Source organism: Cladosporium halotolerans, assembly GCF_011745625.1.
Source record: "Cladosporium halotolerans strain TM138-S3 chromosome Unknown Sca47, whole genome shotgun sequence".
NCBI lineage: Eukaryota > Fungi > Ascomycota > Dothideomycetes > Cladosporiales > Cladosporiaceae > Cladosporium > Cladosporium halotolerans.
Genome location: NW_027191498.1, coordinates 14,175 through 32,792, shown reverse-complemented (window position 1 = coordinate 32,792; position 18,618 = coordinate 14,175). Strand labels below are relative to the sequence as shown.

General features: G+C 55.7%; 10 protein-coding genes across 10 annotated transcripts; 5 read left to right on the top strand and 5 right to left on the bottom strand.

The window, feature by feature from the left end:
• Positions 1-444: 444 nt before the first annotated feature.
• Positions 445-1,823, bottom strand: WHR41_08522 (uncharacterized protein). Its single transcript, XM_069377126.1, has 2 exons — positions 1,421-1,823; positions 445-1,363 (listed from the first exon to the last, which is right to left on the bottom strand). Exons 1-2 carry the CDS (start codon positions 1,706-1,708, stop codon positions 629-631), a joined length of 1,023 nt encoding a protein of 340 aa, XP_069225687.1. The 5' UTR covers positions 1,709-1,823; the 3' UTR covers positions 445-628.
• Positions 1,824-1,910: 87 nt separating this feature from the next.
• Positions 1,911-3,197, top strand: WHR41_08521 (uncharacterized protein). The gene is made up of 2 exons (XM_069377125.1): positions 1,911-2,300; positions 2,356-3,197. The coding sequence occupies exons 1-2, from the start codon at positions 1,967-1,969 to the stop codon at positions 3,111-3,113; spliced, it is 1,092 nt and encodes a 363-aa protein (XP_069225684.1). The 5' UTR covers positions 1,911-1,966; the 3' UTR covers positions 3,114-3,197.
• A 721-nt stretch (positions 3,198-3,918) lies between these two features.
• ctpC (Mitochondrial citrate transporter C) lies at positions 3,919-4,887 on the top strand (the record flags this gene model as incomplete). Its single annotated transcript, XM_069377124.1, has 1 exon — positions 3,919-4,887. One exon carries the CDS (start codon positions 3,919-3,921, stop codon positions 4,885-4,887), a length of 969 nt encoding a protein of 322 aa, XP_069225685.1.
• A 415-nt stretch (positions 4,888-5,302) lies between these two features.
• Positions 5,303-6,129, bottom strand: WHR41_08519 (uncharacterized protein; the record flags this gene model as incomplete). The annotated part of the gene is made up of 2 exons (XM_069377123.1): positions 5,846-6,129; positions 5,303-5,791 (listed from the first exon to the last, which is right to left on the bottom strand). Exons 1-2 carry the CDS (start codon positions 6,065-6,067, stop codon positions 5,303-5,305), a joined length of 711 nt encoding a protein of 236 aa, XP_069225689.1. The 5' UTR covers positions 6,068-6,129.
• Positions 6,130-6,576: 447 nt separating this feature from the next.
• On the bottom strand, positions 6,577-7,871 carry WHR41_08518 (uncharacterized protein; the record flags this gene model as incomplete). The annotated part of the gene is made up of 5 exons (XM_069377122.1): positions 6,577-7,008; positions 7,064-7,137; positions 7,191-7,438; positions 7,496-7,743; positions 7,799-7,871. The coding sequence occupies 5 exons, from the start codon at positions 7,869-7,871 to the stop codon at positions 6,707-6,709; spliced, it is 945 nt and encodes a 314-aa protein (XP_069225688.1). The 3' UTR covers positions 6,577-6,706.
• Positions 7,872-8,436: 565 nt separating this feature from the next.
• WHR41_08517 (uncharacterized protein) lies at positions 8,437-11,238 on the bottom strand. The gene is made up of 7 exons (XM_069377121.1): positions 10,968-11,238; positions 10,557-10,905; positions 10,304-10,508; positions 10,218-10,249; positions 8,855-10,157; positions 8,673-8,797; positions 8,437-8,609 (listed from the first exon to the last, which is right to left on the bottom strand). The coding sequence occupies exons 1-7, from the start codon at positions 11,015-11,017 to the stop codon at positions 8,565-8,567; spliced, it is 2,109 nt and encodes a 702-aa protein (XP_069225735.1). The 5' UTR covers positions 11,018-11,238; the 3' UTR covers positions 8,437-8,564.
• Positions 11,239-12,586: 1,348 nt separating this feature from the next.
• On the top strand, positions 12,587-13,768 carry WHR41_08516 (uncharacterized protein; the record flags this gene model as incomplete). The annotated part of the gene is made up of 1 exon (XM_069377120.1): positions 12,587-13,768. One exon carries the CDS (start codon positions 12,587-12,589, stop codon positions 13,766-13,768), a length of 1,182 nt encoding a protein of 393 aa, XP_069225681.1.
• Positions 13,769-14,214: 446 nt separating this feature from the next.
• On the top strand, positions 14,215-16,297 carry WHR41_08515 (uncharacterized protein; the record flags this gene model as incomplete). Its single annotated transcript, XM_069377119.1, has 2 exons — positions 14,215-15,839; positions 15,893-16,297. The coding sequence occupies 2 exons, from the start codon at positions 14,215-14,217 to the stop codon at positions 16,116-16,118; spliced, it is 1,851 nt and encodes a 616-aa protein (XP_069225680.1). The 3' UTR covers positions 16,119-16,297.
• A 60-nt stretch (positions 16,298-16,357) lies between these two features.
• Positions 16,358-17,656, bottom strand: WHR41_08514 (uncharacterized protein; the record flags this gene model as incomplete). The annotated part of the gene is made up of 1 exon (XM_069377118.1): positions 16,358-17,656. The coding sequence occupies one exon, from the start codon at positions 17,654-17,656 to the stop codon at positions 16,358-16,360; it is 1,299 nt and encodes a 432-aa protein (XP_069225734.1).
• Positions 17,657-18,029: 373 nt separating this feature from the next.
• On the top strand, positions 18,030-18,431 carry WHR41_08513 (uncharacterized protein; the record flags this gene model as incomplete). Its single annotated transcript, XM_069377117.1, has 1 exon — positions 18,030-18,431. The coding sequence occupies one exon, from the start codon at positions 18,030-18,032 to the stop codon at positions 18,429-18,431; it is 402 nt and encodes a 133-aa protein (XP_069225679.1).
• Positions 18,432-18,618: the final 187 nt, after the last annotated feature.

Sequence of the window (18,618 nt, the reverse complement as noted above, 5' to 3'; positions counted from 1 at the left end):
CCTGCTTAGAAACGTCGGCTCTGCGGCTGCTGCCCGCGCTGCCGGGCGCCGACCACTCCTTGCCCTCTCACCCTCTCCTCTTCGCCAAGCCCGCAGCTTCTCCTCCGAACTGCCCGCGCCCGAAGCATATATTTTCTGCCGCGTGTACTTCAGATAACTTTCCCGCGACAAACTGTTTACAACCTCCATTGGGGTCCAGTCGTAGCCGCACTGGCTAGTCAAGAGACGGACATGCTGCGATGGGACCCCTCCACGCTGGCCTGCTTCTACTTGAAGGGGTCGGCGTCAATGCAACAAAAGGTACGCGATGCGCCATCTCTTTTCTAACCCTTCCAAATCCCCTTTCCTTTGGTGATGATCATATAACCAGCTACTACTGAGGGCTCAATGACGTCCAAAAATTTAATGTCAAGTTCAACAGTCTGATAACGACAAGGAACGGGCTTTTTGTCTTCTCGATGAAATTCATCTGATTTTCCTTGGATGTATTGCTAACGCAGAACCCAATAGGTATCTACAACATATTTCACACCTCGCATCAGCTGGCTCGAATGCAATCGTACCGACTCTCCTCGTTTTCATTTATTCGTATATAATCATCAACAATTTACTTTCCATCTCACGTCATCTACGCACCAACCGCCTGCAGACTCTTCACGGTGTCCGCAATGCTCTCCTCAAGGGATCTCCACTTGATGCCCAACACCTCGCTCGTCCTCTTGTTGTCATACTTGTACACGCCCTCAGGCGGGTAGTCGCCGCCAGGCGTGCTGGCAGTCGGCAGCGCATCCTTGTACTGGGGGTAGCGCTTCTCAATCACCTGCGCGATTTCCTTGTTCGAGAAGTAACCCGCGGTGACGAAGAAGCGCTTGTTGGCCGCAGCCTCCCTCTCGATCGCCGCAACGTGGCTCTCGGCCAGGTCGCGCACGTCAACCCACAGGTACGTGCCGGTCGGCGCGATCTCCTCCTTGCCCTTGCCGAGCATCAGGTCGCGCACGCGCTGGTTCGACGTGTTCAGCGCGTCGAGGCTGTTGAGGTAGTGCACGATGGGACCGAGCACGAGCGGCGGGCACATGGTGCTGACGCTGAAGTTGGGCTTCTCCTTCTCGACGAAGTCCCAGGCGGCGCGCTCGGCGAAGGTCTTGCTGGCGCGGTAGCCGTTGGCGGGGTTCTCGACTGCTTGGGTTTGCGTGATGGGGTTCCAGTCGGCCTCGCTGTAGGTGTGCTCGGGCCAGTTGCCCTTGAAGGGGTTGACGATGGAGGCGAAGGAGGAGGTGATCACGACGCGCTTGACGGTCGGGGCGGACTTTTTGATCGATTTGAGAATGCCGGTCGTGCCGATTACGGCGGGATCGAGGAGTTCCTGGAGGACTGTTAGCATTGTCTTGGCTGTCTTCTTGGGTATGCTACTAAGATATACCTTCTGAACATCGGTCACGTTGAAGTGGAATGGGCTGGCTGTGTGGATGACCGCATCGAAGGGAGGGTCTGAGATGACGGCCTTGTCGAAGGCGCCCTCTTTGGCGATGTCCTCTACAATGGCAAAGTCAAGCTTGTCCTTGCCATATGAGGAATGAGCCTGCTTGATCTTGTCGGCCTTTTCTTGCGAGCGGACGGTTGTGACGACACGGTGGCCGCGCTGGAGGAGGATATCCAGAACGTGGGCGGCGATGAAGCCAGAACCACCGGTGAGGAGAACGCGAGACATGGTCAATTGATTAGTCTGAACTTGATTTTTTTGTACAGCAAGAGTCTATAGTCTGTGCAATGGTGCCAAAGTGCGTTTATGTATCTTATCAGAAGACAGGTAACAGACGGACATAGGAGATAAAGTGAATGATGCCATAAGGCGGTTCGCAAGTTCCCCACACGTGGTGGCCTTGCCGAAGTCGCTCGGCTTTTCAGATCACCCATGGCCATGTGGATCGCATGAACATTTCCGCGACACTCGCCGCGCGCATCATCTATGCCCGATCTGCTTATTCGTGTCGCCACGCCATCAACCTTGAGGCGGCTCGTCCAATGTCCCTCGAGACTCTGCGCTCCAGTGCGCTGCTATCATGAGGCATCTGCACGCAGTCACCCTTCTGTTGCAGACTCCCTGCTCCAGTCGCACACCTCTCTGAACGAAGATGGAGTCCTCTCGAAGGCGCGAAAGCATGGCTTTCGAGATCTGCCGGTCTCGCCACTGCTAGGGAAGCGCGAGAAGAAGCAGGGGCAGACGAAGAAGCAGATCGTGGGCATGTCTAGTACTGAAGACTTGGTAGAGTTCCAGAATGAGTTCGAGGACAATGTACACGGTACGTGCAAACATTGGCCGCAACAAGAACGCCCTCGCTGACATATGAAATACAGCCCATGCACTCGCGACTCCCATCCGACAGTGCAAACTTACCTGGATCCAACTGCCATCCCACTTCCTCGTCCCCTTCAGCACGGTCATCGAAAGAATTCCTCCCGCGAGTGAAGGCCGACGACCAGGAATCAGAGCTATCCTACAACCAGGCCGCCCCTCCGAAATGACGGGCGAATGCCTCCCGGGGCCTAGCTACGTGCTCAACCGGAAGGATGTTGTCCGGCATCTGTCGCGCAAAAGCACCTGGGTTTCACTGGTATCGGAAAGACTAAGGATAGCGATCGGGAAGCTGGCAGGCCGAAAGCCCAATGGAAGATTCATGGTTCAAGAGTTTTACGATTGGGAAGACCAGGTGGAGGCGGTCGAGATGTACCTCGAGCGGCGAGTCAAGGCGGCTTTGCTGGAGGCTTTCAAGGTGAAGGTTGGCGAGGGAGAATCACCCGCGAATCGCTCGCAACAGCCAGCGTTTGCTCTGCGATATGCTGCACCAGCAGATGGAGTCGCGGAGCCTGGACCGGAGCTAGATTCAAGTGTCATGGCATATGACCTCCCGTCGCTTCTCTCGCCAGAAACGTTGGAAGCCTTGGATGGAGGGTTGGTTCACGTAGCCAAGAGCCCGGCAGCGAGGCGTGCGCAGCTGGCTTTGGAGAAATTGAAGGCGTACAAAGAGTCAGACTCGCCCATTAAAATTAAGAAGGGGGCACCTGGTGGCACAGGGCCCAGCGAGCAGCACGTAACAGAAGAGGCAGACACCTGAGGCTCTGCGGCACTTCTCGGGAGTAGGCATGAGATTTTTCGCATTCCCCAATTCAATCGTATTGAACAGTCATTTTCAGAGCCAGTCACGAGCATTAGCTTGCCCTCAGAAGCATTCCAGACGTCCGAGGTCGTGAGGCTCGCTGCAGCAGTTATCGTCCGCCCGAGCTTGTCCCTGGCCTCGGAACGAACGCGGAAGGCTGAACAAGCTCCCTCAGGCATCACTCAGCTTCCCCATGCCGAGGCTGGCTGAGCGTGGGGAAGCGCGTCAGAGGATCGCCATGTGAAAGCCGGCGAGCTTCGGCTTGTGACGCCCGCCAACTTCGAAGCTCGACTCTTGCGGCCGAACACTGACAGCCGCGGCGTCGCGCAGCAGCCCTGGAATGGAGAGCGAGCAGGGCGTATTTGACTCATATGGTTGAGGATGCCTTCCGCGCAACTCCTGCTCCTCGGCCTCGCGCAGCCACAGCTCAATGGCTACGCCGAGCCTCGCCAGGGCACCCGAGGTAGACTTCCGTTCGCCCACGCACCCGCTCGTCCTCGACGACTGACCTGACTCCGACCACTGCTTGGCTCTGATCTGAACCTACGTAATAAAGCGTGACACCTGCTGGGCTGTCTCTAATCCAAGGGTTTGCATTCCTCCTTTGTTTCTTTGCCTTCGCGTACTTTCATCCGCCCACTCTCACACCTTCTCTACTTTTGCTGTATCAAGAGTTGGGCTCCAGCTGCCTAAAGAAGAGACGAGACACCACTTCCCAAGGGCACCGCGCATTGTAAGCGCATGATTTGAGACCACGTCCACAATGTCCGCCAAATCAACAGCAGGGCCGTCAGGCAAGAAACCGGCCTCTGCGGCGACAAACCTCATAGCCGGCGGCGGCGCCGGCATGATGGAAGCGCTCGCATGCCACCCGCTCGACACAATCAAAGTCCGCATGCAGTTGTCGCGGCGAGCGCGCGCACCCGGCATGAAGCGAAGAGGCTTCGTTACGACTGGCCTGGAAATCGCAAAGAAAGAATCACCGCTCGCGCTCTACAAAGGCCTCGGCGCCGTCATGACGGGCATCGTACCCAAAATGGCCATTCGCTTCACCAGCTACGAGTGGTACAAACAGCTCCTTGCGAAAGAAGGCACCGTCTCCGGCAGCAGCAACTTCCTCGCGGGCCTCGCGGCCGGCGTCACAGAAGCCGTCGCCGTCGTGTGCCCCATGGAGGTCGTCAAGATCCGCCTGCAGTCGCAGTACCACAGCATGAGCGACCCGCTCGACGTGCCCAAATACCGCAACGCAGCGCACGCCATGTACACCGTCATTCGCGAGGAGGGCTTCGGCGCGCTGTACCGCGGCGTCTCGCTCACGGCTCTGCGCCAGGGTACCAACCAGGCCGCGAATTTCACCGCGTACACTGAGCTCAAGGACTACCTGCAGCGCAACAGCGCAGACCCCACGGCCCAGCTGCCTGGTTGGCAGACCAGTATTGTCGGTCTGATTTCTGGTGCTGTAGGGCCCTTCTCTAACGCTCCCATCGACACGATCAAGACCCGTCTGCAGAAGACTCCCGCCGAGGCCGGGCAGACGGCCATGGGCCGCATCATGGCAATCGCGAACCATATGTGGAAGGTCGAGGGCGTTAGGGCCTTTTGGATGGGCATCACGCCGCGTGTCATGCGTGTGGCGCCGGGGCAGGCGGTCACGTTCACCGTGTACGAGTACCTGAAGGGCGTGCTTGAGAAGGGCCGGGATTACCTGCCAGGAGGCAAGTATGAAGAGTAGTCGACGAGCGCTTGTTGTTTGTGAGAGTCAAGATACCAGAAAGAGTCGGGAGGAGTGGTCAGAGAAGCTAGGGTTCCATTGCCGCTTAGGCCCTCGCGGGTCTGCAACCATCGGGACTGTCGCCTCAATTGTATAAAGAGACGGAAGGTGATGGGAACGAGCGTTAGACGCAATATTTTGCAAGCATTAGAGCGCGGTATTGGCGATCCGGAGCTTGCTTATGCTTAGTATAAGGGAATTCATTTTTGATATGACCATACCTCGACCATCCTATCGCGTGAATGAACGCCTCCGGATTGATCTTATGCAAAGTCTAACGCCAACAAAGTCAAATCGCTATCGTCTCTCGTAATTCGTGAGTGCCGCAAACATGCGGCGCCTTTAGCATCAGATGCTACCATCACAAACGGACAGCTCATCCAAGGCCGCTCTGCCGAAGCGCCGCATGCGCCACCTCTGTCTGTAGCTGCTCCTGTAAATGCTGATCGATCTCTGGCTTGTAATCCTGCAAGGTCTGGTCGATCTCCGGCCGATACTCCGGCAACGGCTGCTGCTGCTGCTGCTGCTGATGTTCCTGGTGCAACATCGCCGCCTCCAGATCCGCCGACATCTGTAGGTCTCCATCGTCAGTTGCCACCGGCGTAACAGCCTGCTGCTGTCGCTTGGAAGCATTCGACGTCCGCTTCGCGACGCGAAACGATTCCTGGCGGACTTGCTCCTGCGCGTCGGCCGGGTCGAGTTGCTCGCCGCGCTCCTCGGCCTCGATGACTTTGAGCCACTTGCGCTTGATCTTGGAGCAGGTCGTCGTGCTGCAGACCATGCCGAAGCGGTCGTGGATGAACCACACCATGTCGTCCAGGTAGCGCTCGCGATTGGCGGGGTCTTGGAGCCAGGCGCGGATTTCCTGTCGATATTGTCAGAATGTTTTGCTTCTGGAATCGATTGAATCTGCACTCACCTGCTCCTGCTCATTCGTCATGACCCTCGGCCGTCCATTCTTCTTGTTCGTCGCCGGCGGCGCGTACGCGGTCCCGTGCTGCTGCAGGCATCGTTTCATGCGATAGATCGAGCTGCGCCCGACCTTGAGCCGCCGGTGGATCGTCGTGGGATCGATCCCGGCTTCCAGGAACTCGATAATCTGCCGTTGGACATCGGCGTTTTGCTTGCCGCTGCCTGGCATGGCTGCGTTGTGGTGGCAACGCTGGGTTATTATATGTATTGTCCCACCGCTTGATGGTCCCACGGGTTTGGTGATAAGGGGTGCGGGCGCAGCGTGCCTGAAGAAAGTGCTGGCGAAGTGGTGCGGGGTGGCGTGGTGGAGTTTGATTGGTGGAGGCTCGCGGAAGGGTCCGTGGATTCGACCCTGTGCTCCAATGTTGCTTGCAGGCTAGGCTGAGGACAGGCTTGCGATCGAGCACGACGCGTCCCACACACATGTTCGTTCAACAGCATTTTTGCGACATGCCCCTTGAACCTCCATCTCGTTCATGATCCGAAGCATGCTGTGAGTCCCGAGGTTGCATGTGCTCCTACAAGGAAGGCTTGCACTTCAGCTGCTGAACGCGGACAATATCCTGCGAATAGTGGACGTTGGAACGATGTGCCACGACCTTGTAACAACTCATATCAACATTTTCAACTGCAGCCTTCGCCCATGAGAGATTATGATAGAAGCGCAGTCAGCTGGAATCTTTCCAGGAGAAAAGGCAGCCTTTCGCTTCAACTATCGCAAAGCTATCTACAACAATTCGCCGCTCGATCAACCATCCACACACCTATCCTCCACGCGGACACCAATCATACTGGCACATTATACCAATCAATTGATGTGTTGAATTGCACGCTCGCTGTGCTCCCACAACTTTGCGTTGCCCTCGCGATCGTCAATCCATTTGTCAACCGACTTCTGCAGTTTGCCGACCGGAACGAAGAACCTGCCTTGGCCCTTAGCTGGAGCATCCGGACTGGTGGCAGCGTACAAGGAGTTCAGGGCTCCCTCTTGCGGCGTGACTGTTGGCGTGATCTTCATGGTTAGCTGCATGAAACTGCCGAAGCACGAGGGGTCCGCGCCCTGCAGGTTTGTATAGACGACTCCGGGGTGTAGAGAATACGCCGTGACACCTTTGTAGCGTGAGTCAGTAGTTGTTATTGGGTATAACGCCTTACGGAAACCCACCTTGAGCGCTGTAACGATCGTTGAGCTCCTTGGCGTGACGGATCGAGCCTTGCTTCGAATGCGAGTAACGCTGTCTGTGAGACGATTGTCAGACTTGATGCTGCGGCTCATGAAATTCGTAACTCACAGCAGCACCGTCATGCCTTTGTGGTTTGGCATATTGACATCGTCCAGCAGCATGTGTTTGGGACCCAAAAGAGTCGTCATCTCAGATGATAGATTGACGATTCTGACCCGATCTTTACTTGGCGATTGCGATGCGGTCGTCAAGAGAAGTGGCATGAGGCACGATACCAGAAGGTATGGTGCCAGGTAGTTGACTTGCCACTGCAGTTCGTACCCATCCGTTGTCAATTCATACGGCACGCCCATGATCTGTATGAGAAGGTAAGAGTCAGCGAAGCTTCTCTGAGAACACATGGACAATCATACCCCGGCGTTGTTGATCAAAATATCAAGTCGCGACTCTCGCTGCGCGAACGAAGTCGCAGCGGCTTTGACTGACGACAAGTTCTGGAGATCGATCTGGAGGAAGTGCAGATCAAGCTTCGTTGTACCCGCAGCTGTTTGCATTTCCTCGATCGCCTTGCTCACACGCTCTCCCGATCGCCCGCCGATGTAGACTCTAGCCTGACGGAGAGCTAACTGGAGGCATGTTTGGTAGCCGATGCCGCTGTTGCCTGATTCAAAGCTGTTCAGCGAACGAAGATAATATGGAGGTTCGGCTGTGCTGACCTCCTGTTACGATCACGACATAACCAGTGAGATCCGGAACGTCCTTGGCGGTAAATTTAGCGTTGCCGTGCATTGCGGGCGTTGGTGAATTGCGAGTCTCGATATGCTAAGGGGATGTATGCGACGAAGAGACGGATGGCTGGGGTTTAAAAAGCAACATGATGGAGCGGATGTTGACAAAGTATATAAATCGAACGTTGTGTCGCAGCCCACCTGTGTCTGCCCCAAATCACTACCTATACCCGGACTCGCATCTGGATGGTCCGCGGAGCTGACCCAAATCCACGGACGAGGCTGAGCTGCAGCTGCGCCGGACTTCTGATATTCGCTCTCCGGTGCACAACTTGCCTTGTAGCTATCTCCATGGTTCTGTTGTCATTTCGAAAGCATTCATGGCCATGGCGGACGTGAAACGGACATCGCCCGACGTTTTTTTATGCCTTGATGAGATTCTTTGCGACGAACACCGCACTGATTGCCTTATCTTCGTTTGAAATCGACCGAAGCTCGCGGCTGCCTGCAGAAATCAGCCCCCCGCACCAAAATTAGGGTTAGGGTCAGGGTGCGTCCTTGGGGTTACTTGGGGTTAAGATTCTTTGGTCACAATTGTGAGCGCTGATTGAGGGAAGTGTTGGAAATGACATGAGAAATCCTGCATTGGGCGCCGACTTAAAGGTTCGATTTTGTCTTTCTGATAGCATTCCAAGGGATCATAGACGACACACGATCATCAATTTCAACGCAGCGGCCCGACTGGTGACTAGACCTAGTCACGAGGCGGCGAATTCCTCATGATGGCCTCCCAGAACTCCTATGTGAGACATCCTATTAGCGAAGAACGACTATGACATTTTGTGAGTTGGCACGGCCTTACCCAATCTGCGTTTTCCGGATTCTCCAAGAATGACTCGATACCCTCGAAAGTTGAGCGCTCGAATTGTGCATTTGGCGATAGCGCGTTGGTAACTTGTGGGTTTTGGGGAGTCTGCGCTGGCGCTTCTGGCACTCAGGTCAGCAATAGTGACTTTTATTGGCATGGTTGACAAGTTGACATACCATTTGCAGTGCTCCAGTCCAAGTCCGAGGTACCACTCAGGCTGCTTGCTGCGTGCTGTTCAACTTCATGGTAATCATTCCAGCGCCCAAGCTTCCGTGCCAGGATGGAAACAATTTCGAAAGCTTGCTGACATTCTGCTGAAGCCCCTTTCATCTCGCCCAAATGATATAGTGTCGTCTGGAGCGCTTTGATCAACTCTTCGTCACTGAAACCGTTCCCAGCTGCTCCAGAGTCATGTCTCTGCGACAGGTTGTTGCTTTGAACAGATCGGGAGCTGAGCTCCAAACAAATGATCGTCCCGGCCAGGATGAAATCCGTTTGCTCGAGGGAAGACAATAGTCCCTTGCTCTCGCGGAACAAGTAGCCGTACTTTTCTTCGTCGAGAATGTCAGATTGCATGGCCAGGATTGCCATAGCTGCCTCGACGCAGGAAGATCTCGAGAAGGTGAATTTCGGTTCTTGGAACGACTTTGTCATATGACGTCTGTGCAACATGCACATGGTTTTATGGAACAGGAGATCAAGGGTGATGCGACGAAGGAGCAGATGTGGTGGCACCGGGACTGCGTCTTGGAAGCTGCTCATTCGCAGGCGGGGCGAGATAGAGTCCTTCGCTGCGCAGAGACGATGGTGTAAAGCCATGATCTCCATGTAGTCCTCCGTTCCTCCCAGTGATACCCGGCTAAAGATGTCCCGGAAGCAAGCAGAGAGCTTAGCCTTATTGACAGTATAGAGGACTGGCGTGACTTCCGACTCTGGGCGAGAAGGCGGCAGTTGTGCTGAGTCAGGACCAAAGTCCTCGTCTAAGAGATTCCTGGGTGGTTTTGTGTCGCAATGAAGATCCTGTATCATGGCAGGCAACCCAAGCTGGTAAGAAGTCAAGGCGTCGAGCTGTATGATTAAGGCCCAGACGCGGCGCCGCATTTCTCCATCGAAAACTGAGATTCGAGGGTAGTGTACGGGATCTCTGTGGTAACCCATGCGCAATGCTAATCTTATTACCACGCCACCCATAAGCCAGACTCCTAGACGTGCGTCTTTGCTCCTCAAGAATTCGAGCTGCTGGCTCACCAGAAGTGCTTCGATGGTGTACGGCCCTGGTGTTGTGAAGTATTTCGACAGCACTAGGCACTGAGTACAACGCCTGTGGAAAGCGTCCATGGCGTCTCCAGCAGGGCCAAGGGCTTCTGGCAGACCTTCTGCCGAGCGTCTGCATAGAAAGACACCCATTGAGAGGACGCCGAAAAGTAAGCCGATCCAGGGAATTGGTGCTTTCTCTGGCCGCAACCAAAAGTTACGGTACTGAATAGAAGATATGTCAGATAATTGCAATTAGAGAATAAAGATTGCATCGGAACTGACCTCCTGTTCGAATGTGGGTGTATGCAAAATGACTATTTGAAGATTCAGCAAGGCTCGCTACATTAGAGATATTAGAAATGTCGTACCCACTGGGAACTCTGCACCATTGAAATATCGAGATACCAGTTTGTTCGTGATATCTTGCGGTGGCATATCGGACAGGATGCTCTCGATGTCCGGAGCAGGACCCAGCCCTTCAAGGAGCATTGGGCCATTGGCCTGGTCGGAACCCAAGACATTCGCCGGGTCCTCCTGGTTTGAGCGGTCGAAATGCTCCCGGATATCCGCGACCTACAGAATCCGTCAGAAACCGTTGCTCCAAGATTATTTCCTACGTACCTCATAGCATATGGATGCCCAGTGAGCGCCAGACACGTAGATTGTTTGATCATTGCTGGACACGATGCGCCCTGACTCAATCTCGGCCTCCGATTCCGGACCATTTGAAGATCCAGTAACAGACTTCTTGATTCTCTCGTCCCGATTTGTCGATCCAGGTGATTGTGACTGCGAGCTCTGAGAGACCATAGAATTGACCAGCTGCTCCAGCCGCCTGATGCGTGAATCGAATTGTTGCTTGGCCTCCGTTCTAGCGCCCAAGATCCGATTTCTTGACTGTGGAGAAAACACGCATGTCGTCTTGCGCGCGATGCAATTGCTGCATGGCACGTTGCGATCGCACTTCAACCTGTGATGAGCTGTCAGCTCGGTTCGCCTCACCCCTCCAGCTGACGAAGCCGCCTGGCTTACTTTCGCTGCCTGCAGAGAGCGCAGGATAACAAAGCTCGGCCTCCTTCCATGTTTGCGATATTGTGGTACTTATCAGGTACCGAAAAACTGCAAAAAGGAGTCGGAAAGGTGGTTGCATGCTATCGCGCTGTCGCCATCCATGCTGCCTAGCTGGGCGCTGCAAAGCGAGAGCTGAAAGCGAGGCCAAGGTCAGCGCAGTCGTCTCGTGTCTTGGCCAACACACTGGTAGGTAGGATAAGGCATGGCATGCAGTATTTGAGCCAGTGGTGGAAGTGAACATATAATTCAGCCACCAATCGACCGTTCATCCTCAAAGTCCATGCAGCCAAGGGCGTGACAAGATCGGCGTCTCTGTTTCAACCAAGATCAGTCGAGCCTACGGCCTTCAGAAATGGGCGAGAATGAAGAAGAAGACTAGTGGCATAGGGCGACAATCTACGGGGATGCGAGCTTTCACGCGAGGATATCTGTCAGTGCCGACATCTGGAAGAGCATATATGAACAGACCGAGCGGCTGAAGCAGACGATGGACCCCAGCAGCACTCAAGAGGCCACGCACTCTGCAGACCTGCTAGCCTTCGAGGCAGACTGAGTGACCAGACGTTCAAAGAGTATATCACACACTTGTGATTGTTGATGATGAGCTCCGAGGTTGATGGCAGCGTCGTGATGGCTGTATGGAGAGACACCAAGTCACGTGAGATTGATCAATTCACAAACATTGCCCGCAGCTAGCGCCGGCCTCAGCCGAGCCAATCAGTACTCGACGTTCGTCCAGCGACACCAAGCGCTCGTACCAGTCAACCTACGTACTCTCGAACGGGTAAAACTGGATATCACATTGCCAAGTTGTCGGTAGCTTCGCACACAAGTGCGATCACCTTGTGAAGAGGCGGTTGGTCACGTGAGGTTGGTGAATTTACAAGACACAGCCCGCAGCTAGCGCCGGCAGCAGCCGCGCCAGTAAGCGTCCAGAATAGGCTGGTTTTCAATGGCTCTCAGTCTCTCACACGTCGTGCCGGGCAGCTGAGTCCAGAGCTGAAGGAGAGTTCCGCACACCCACGGATGAGGATCACCTGGTTCGTGCCTCAGCATCTGCTGATACCTTGAGACAGTGGGCACGCTGGACAAGGCGTGATCTGTGCCAACCCCAGACTGGCGCAAAAGCTGCAGGGGAGGCTGTGTTCTTTGGCGCTGATGCTGACATTGATGACAATGCGGCTCTGGCCGAATCTGCGATAATACTGAATGTTGTGAGACATACACCGTATGTGAGATGCTCACGACAAGCACGGTGAGGGCCGAGATGTGCAGCAATCCAGCTGATCGGCAGGGCTTGGCCTCAGGGGGGAGGGGGGCAAGTACCTACCTTACGCGGCACATTACATGCGCAGCTACTCGCCCCATCTTTACGTCGTCAGCCTTGTCGCAGGGCCCGCGAACGGGGATTGAAGCCACATTCCCTCTCTCCCAGTCGACTGTACTATACACACATACCCGCACGCGCTATTTCTCCACACTCCCTTGCTCTGCTCGGCGCCTGGATGCCATCGCGATTGCGCTAGACCGACGAGGGCCGTGTCTCATGCCCGTCATCGAATCCGGACAGAACAGCCACAATGCTCGCTTCTCGCGCCTCAAGGCTTCCTTCGCTTTACGCTCTTCTGTTCATCGCCCTTGTCACCTTGTTCCTTTATTTTCATAGCGGCGCTTCATCGAGCACAAGACCCAACTTTCCCATCGCAAGCTACGCCAGCGAAGCGACGGCTGCGACGAATGCGACGCTAGGCTTTGGTGGGCTGTGGGCCGTGTCCGGTCCAGGATCGCCCCGAAGAGATCATCTGGAGCAGGCAGCATTGGCGACAGGACTGGAGCTCACCATACCGACACAGCCTACCTGGACGGATGAAGACGTGGACAACTTCAAGTGGCCGAACAAGTCGGAGTCGGAAGTCACGACGGGCACGGTGAAAGCATGGCTGAGCCACCACGTGGTACTGCGCGAGTTTCTGAAGTCGGGACAAGAGACGGCATTGATATTTGAGGATGACGTGGACTGGGATATCCGACTGAAGACAATTCAAGTACCGCTGGCGCAACGCGCAGCGCGCTCCTTGGGCAAGTCTAAGACTATCGATGCGACCCTCTATCCATGGGGAACGCCAAAGGACTGGGACCTCTTGTACTTGGGACACTGCGGCGACTATCTGAACATGATTACGAAGGGTGTCGGGGTCGGGCACCACCACCCGTCGGATCTGGAGGCTCTGCCCCACGTCATCTACGAAGATCCCACCATGCTCAACCACACCGATCTACACCCTTTCACCGCCTCTTTCCTCACAGCTCTCACAGTTCCTGAGCAGAATCGCGTGTTCCACCACTCCGTCTGGCCTCTGTGCACTTTTGGCTACGCGATCACTCGAAGCACTGCTCAACGCTTACTCGGTGAGCTCGCGCCTCCAAAGGAAGACATTCACAAACACATCACGGCCTACGATGCGGCGATCCTGACAGCCTGCCGCGACAAACACATTCTGTGCTACACCCTGCAGCCGGAGTTGTTCCACCACATGGAGGGCGAGTCTCTAATCGCAGGCGAGGAGACAGAGCCGGTTCCCCGGCCGCCCGTGGATGAAGCGGGTCTTGAGCAGGTGAAATGGCGCAAAGAGACGAGCAACATCGGCTGTGGCTTTTGGTCCGGGGAGTTCTATCACGAAGGCGACAAGTCAAGGCTTGCCTATGTACAAAACGAGGTGATCGCCAAAGGCCAATGCTTGAAGCCTCCAAGGCACCTCTAGGATTTGATTTCGTATGTACAAATGAGGGGGAATGGATGTTGGCGAGGTGGCATTTGAGCGTTCTGGGAGAAATGCTTGCGAGCATAAGGCGTTTGGAAAAAGATGGAATCGGCGGTACGTTAGTACTTGTATACCCAAAGATCGATATACAAATCTCTTTTGCAGCAATTTCGTATATGGTCTACCATCGTCGTTCACCTCTTGTCGTCGATTCATTCCCCGATCGTCTTTAGTCCGGCCCGGCGCAAATCGCGGCGATCGTACTCGTCCTATTCCGGCTAATCAGATCTTGATCGCATCCGAAGCCGAATCCGGGGAAGCGAGGCGCGGCCTGGGGTGAGGAAGAAAATAATCGGGCGAGGGTCCAAACTTTGAGCAGCCACTCCGCGACTTTTGCAGCGGCATTCGTCTCGATTTTGAACTACCAATTCGCCAACCACTTCACCATGGCCAAGCGATTGCACGAAGACGTCGCCGACGCCGACGCGGCGATCAAGGCCGAGCGCGCCGCGAAGAAGGCGAAGAAGCAGAAGCTCGCCGCCGCCAACGGCTCTGCCGAAGAGAGGACTGGCGAGAACTTGTCCAAAGAGGCCAGGAAGGCGCTGAAGCGTGCGAAGAAAGACAACGAGAAGGCTGCTGCTGCCGACGCTGCTGTCGAGAACGTCGCGGAGGCCGTTGAGGATGCGGAGGAAATCGCCAGGAAAGAGAAGAAGGCTCTGAAGCGGGCGAAGAAGGAGGCCGAGAAGGCGTCTGCGGCGAAAGAGGCGGCTGGCAGCGTTGAGGAGGGCACTGGCGATAGCGATGCTGCTGCGAAGGCTGAGAAGAAAGCGGCTAAGGCTGCTGAGAAGGCCGCGAAGAAGGCCAGCAAAGCTGGCGCCGTGAGCGCGAAGGCCGACGACGGCGAGGCGATCGTTGAGAAGACCACCACCGCCGCGCCGACTGGATACACCGAGCACACCGAGCTCACTGCTCTTCCGCAATCCGAGATCGACGCTTTCCTGACGGAGAAGATGATCACGATCGATGCCAAAGAACCTCTTCGCCCGCTCACCTCTTTCAAGTACCTGCCGGTCACGGACGAGAGACAGCGCGAACCGTTCAAGAACTTCACCACTCCGACACCCATCCAGGCTGCCGCTTGGCCGCATCTTTTCGCCTTCAAGGATGTTATTGGTGTTGCAGAGACTGGCTCTGGCAAGACTCTGGCTTTCGGTGTGCCAACCGTATCACGCCTGAGCGCGCAGTCAGCGAAGGAGCGCAAGAACATCAAGGCCTGCATTGTCAGCCCGACACGCGAGTTGGCGGTTCAGATCCATGACGAGCTTGCGAAGCTTTCGAAGCCCTACAACATCAAGATCGCAGTTGTGTACGGTGGTGTGCCAAAGGATGCACAACGCGTGCAGATGAACGGCGCGAACATCATTGTCGCCACTCCTGGTCGACTGAACGACTACATTCAGGAAGGCTCTATCGATCTCTCCAAGGTCGAGCACATGATTCTGGATGAGGCAGACCGCATGCTGGACAAGGGTTTCGAGCAGGAGATCCGCAAGATCATCTCCACCACTCCCACTACCGGCAAGCAGACTGTCATGTTTACCGCTACATGGCCGCCCTCCGTGCGGGATCTCGCCTCGACTTTCATGTCCAACCCGGTCAAGGTCACAGTCGGTGACAACCCAACAGGCGAGCTGCGCGCCAACACCCGCATCACTCAAGAGGTTGAGGTCATCGAGCAGCAGGACAAGCAGAACCGTCTCATCGACTTGCTCAAGAAGTACCAGTCTGGCAAGAACAAGGACGACCGCATTCTCGTTTTCTGCCTCTACAAGAAGGAAGCCACGCGCATTGAGGAGTTCATCCGCCGCAGGGGCTTCAAGGTCGGCGGCATCCACGGCGACTTGGCTCAACAGAAGCGTACAGAGTCTCTCGAGGCGTTCAAGCGCGGCGAAGTCCCCATCCTCGTTGCAACCGACGTTGCTGCCAGAGGTCTGGACATCCCCAACGTCAAGGTGGTCATCAACGTTACCTTCCCGCTCACCGCCGAGGATTACGTGCACCGCATTGGCCGGTAAGTCTACTCTCAACCACTCCGCTCTTCTCACAGGTAGCTAACAATTTCAGTACCGGTCGTGCTGGAACAACTGGCCGCGCCATTACGTTCTTCAGCGATGCTGAGAAGCATCTCGCTGGCGCCCTGGTCAACGTGCTCAAGGCCGCCAACCAGCCGGTGCCCGAGGCTCTGATGAAGTACGGTACCACCGTTAAGAAGAAGGGCCACGACGCCTACGGTGCGTTCTACAAGGATACCTCCGACATGAAGGCTGCCACCAAGATCACTTTCGACTAGATTCAGCATGCCGTTTGAACTTGTTGCATTGATTGATTAGACGTGGAAGATGTTAGATACGCGGTAGATTTGGGAATCTTTTAATGCATGGCGCGGCGTTATTCCTGCCTGGCGTTTGGATGCTTGACGTAAACCTACCTTAGACATAGAGGGCACAAAAGCAACGCTATTCAACTCAATCGTATGTTCTTCATTACAAATGCATCTTCGACTGCGTCGTGTCCCAGCATTCCTATTCTCTAAAGCTTCGACAAGCTCTCCTTCCTCGGGCCCATAAACCCAAACAAATACCCAGCTATCTTCCTCATCTGAATCTCCTCGCTCCCCTCCGTAATCCGATACCGCCTATGATGCCTCCAAATATGCTCAAACTGACAGTGTCGACTATACCCCCACCCGCCATGGACCTGAATCGCACGGTCCGCCGCTTCAGTACACAGCCTGTTCGCCCAGTAATTGCACATGCTGACTTTATCCCCTAGTTTCGACTCGACCTCCACATGGTCCATGCGGTCCATATCTGCCGCCGTCTTCCGGATCAGAAGCCGCAGCATCTCGCACTGCGTCGCGAGCTCCACGAGCGGGAACTGAATCGCCTGATTCGCCGCGAGCGGCTTGCCAAACGGCCGCCTCGCGCGCGCGTACGCGACGCTCTGCTCGACGCAGTAGACCGCCGCGCCGAGTGACGAGGCCGCCTGCCGGATGCGGTTCTCGTGCACGAAAGCTTGCGCAACGGCGAGGCCGCCGCCGAGGGGCCCGATGATGGCGCTCGAGGGCACGCGGACGTCAGTCAGCGAGACGGTGGCGTGGTCCGTGGGCATGTTGAGCGTCCACTGGTAGCTTTCGGCTCGCAGGCCGGGCGTGTGGCGCGGGACGTTGAAGCAGGTGATGCCTTTGGCCTCGCCGGGCGAGCCGCTCGTGCGCGCGAAGATGAAGCAGTTGGTCGCTTTGTGCATGCCGGTTTGCCACATTTTGGCGCCGTTGAGGAGCCAGCTGCCGTCGGGTTGTTTGGCTGCGTGAGTCTCCATGTGCGTTGCGTCGCTGCCGTGGCCGGGTTCTGTCAGCCCGAATGTGATCCTTACCTTCTTTTGCAGTCTGCCTTCGATCAACTCTCGCTTTTGGTCTGCTGTGCCGAAGTGTTGTACCATGACGACGTCAGGGAAATTGCCAACGATTGAATGCTCGTTTTGCAGGTCATTGAAGAGGCCCAATCCTTTGCTCGCGAGGTGTTCTCTGATCACGGCCATCCACAGGTTGGCACCTCGGCCGCTCGACTCGTTTTGCCCGCCATACTCTTTCGGCAGGCTAAAGCGCCAGAAGCCCGCTGCGTCGGCACGTCTTGTGCATTCCCCAAGTAGATCCTCCCATTCTTCGCGCGGTAGGCCGTCGTTATCCCAATCTGTTCGGCTGTGCTCGCGGCGGTGGTCGAAGAAGCGGTTGTTGTCTTCTTGGTTCTGGAGAGGTTGGATTTCGCGTTCGATGAAAGAGTCAAGCTGGGCGAGGTAGTCTGTGAGGCCGGCAGGGAGATCGAAGTTCATCGTGGTCGTGGCTACGATGTTGTGGTTCTGGCCGATGAAGAAGAGACTGAAGCAAAAAACACCTACCGGAAGATCGTTATACTACCTGTTTATGTGCCGCGAGCCGAGCTGCTTTTCTGTGCGCAGAACGCAATCGCTACCTCGGCCAGAAGCGAAGCACGCGAAGTGGTGGTTGATCGTTGCGGGGAACCTTGAAGCGAAGGCGAAGCATGGTCGTCGTGAATCGCGTGTCGTGCACGGGCCGCTATGACGGAGCTTCCGGACCCATGTGAACCTCACTTGACCCAGCCGTTTGGTGACTCGGCATTGGAAGATAAAACCAGAACATCATTCACATACTACAATCCTGCAACATACTTCCACATTCCCAACAATGGCCACCCGCGAGATCCGTCACCTCGTTGAGGACCTCGAGGAAGAGACCTGGCAAGCTCTCAAGCGGTCTGGTGCCGCCATGGTACCGTACCTGACTGCGGACTGTGTCATGCAGTTCCCGCTCGGCATGAAGCTCACCCGGGATACTACACCTTCTGTGCATGACATCTTGCATTCCCCTGCCTTCGTCCCATGGAAGTCGTACCGGCTGTCCAAGATGGACGTTACGCCGGTGGGCAAGGACGGCGCAGTGATCAGCTATCTGGTCAGAGCAACCCGCGAAGGGGCTGACCCCGAAGACGACGATGTCAAGTTCGAGGCACTGTGCTGCTCTGTGTGGCGGGTCGAGGCTGATGGAGAATGGAAGATGTGTCTGCACCAGCAGACCATGACGAGTTGAGAGAAAGGCTGAAATGACGATTGGGAAGTGAAGGAGGAGATTGAGAAGCGCGTCCTACTGCTTTCGCCCCGTCACGGATCACTCCAGCCGCACGGGAAGGCGTTCGAATCTCTGTTCAGTGAAAGCCGCGCCTTCCCTGGCTACAATTCCGCTCCTTGTTTACGTCGCACGCCAGAGCAAACGCAAC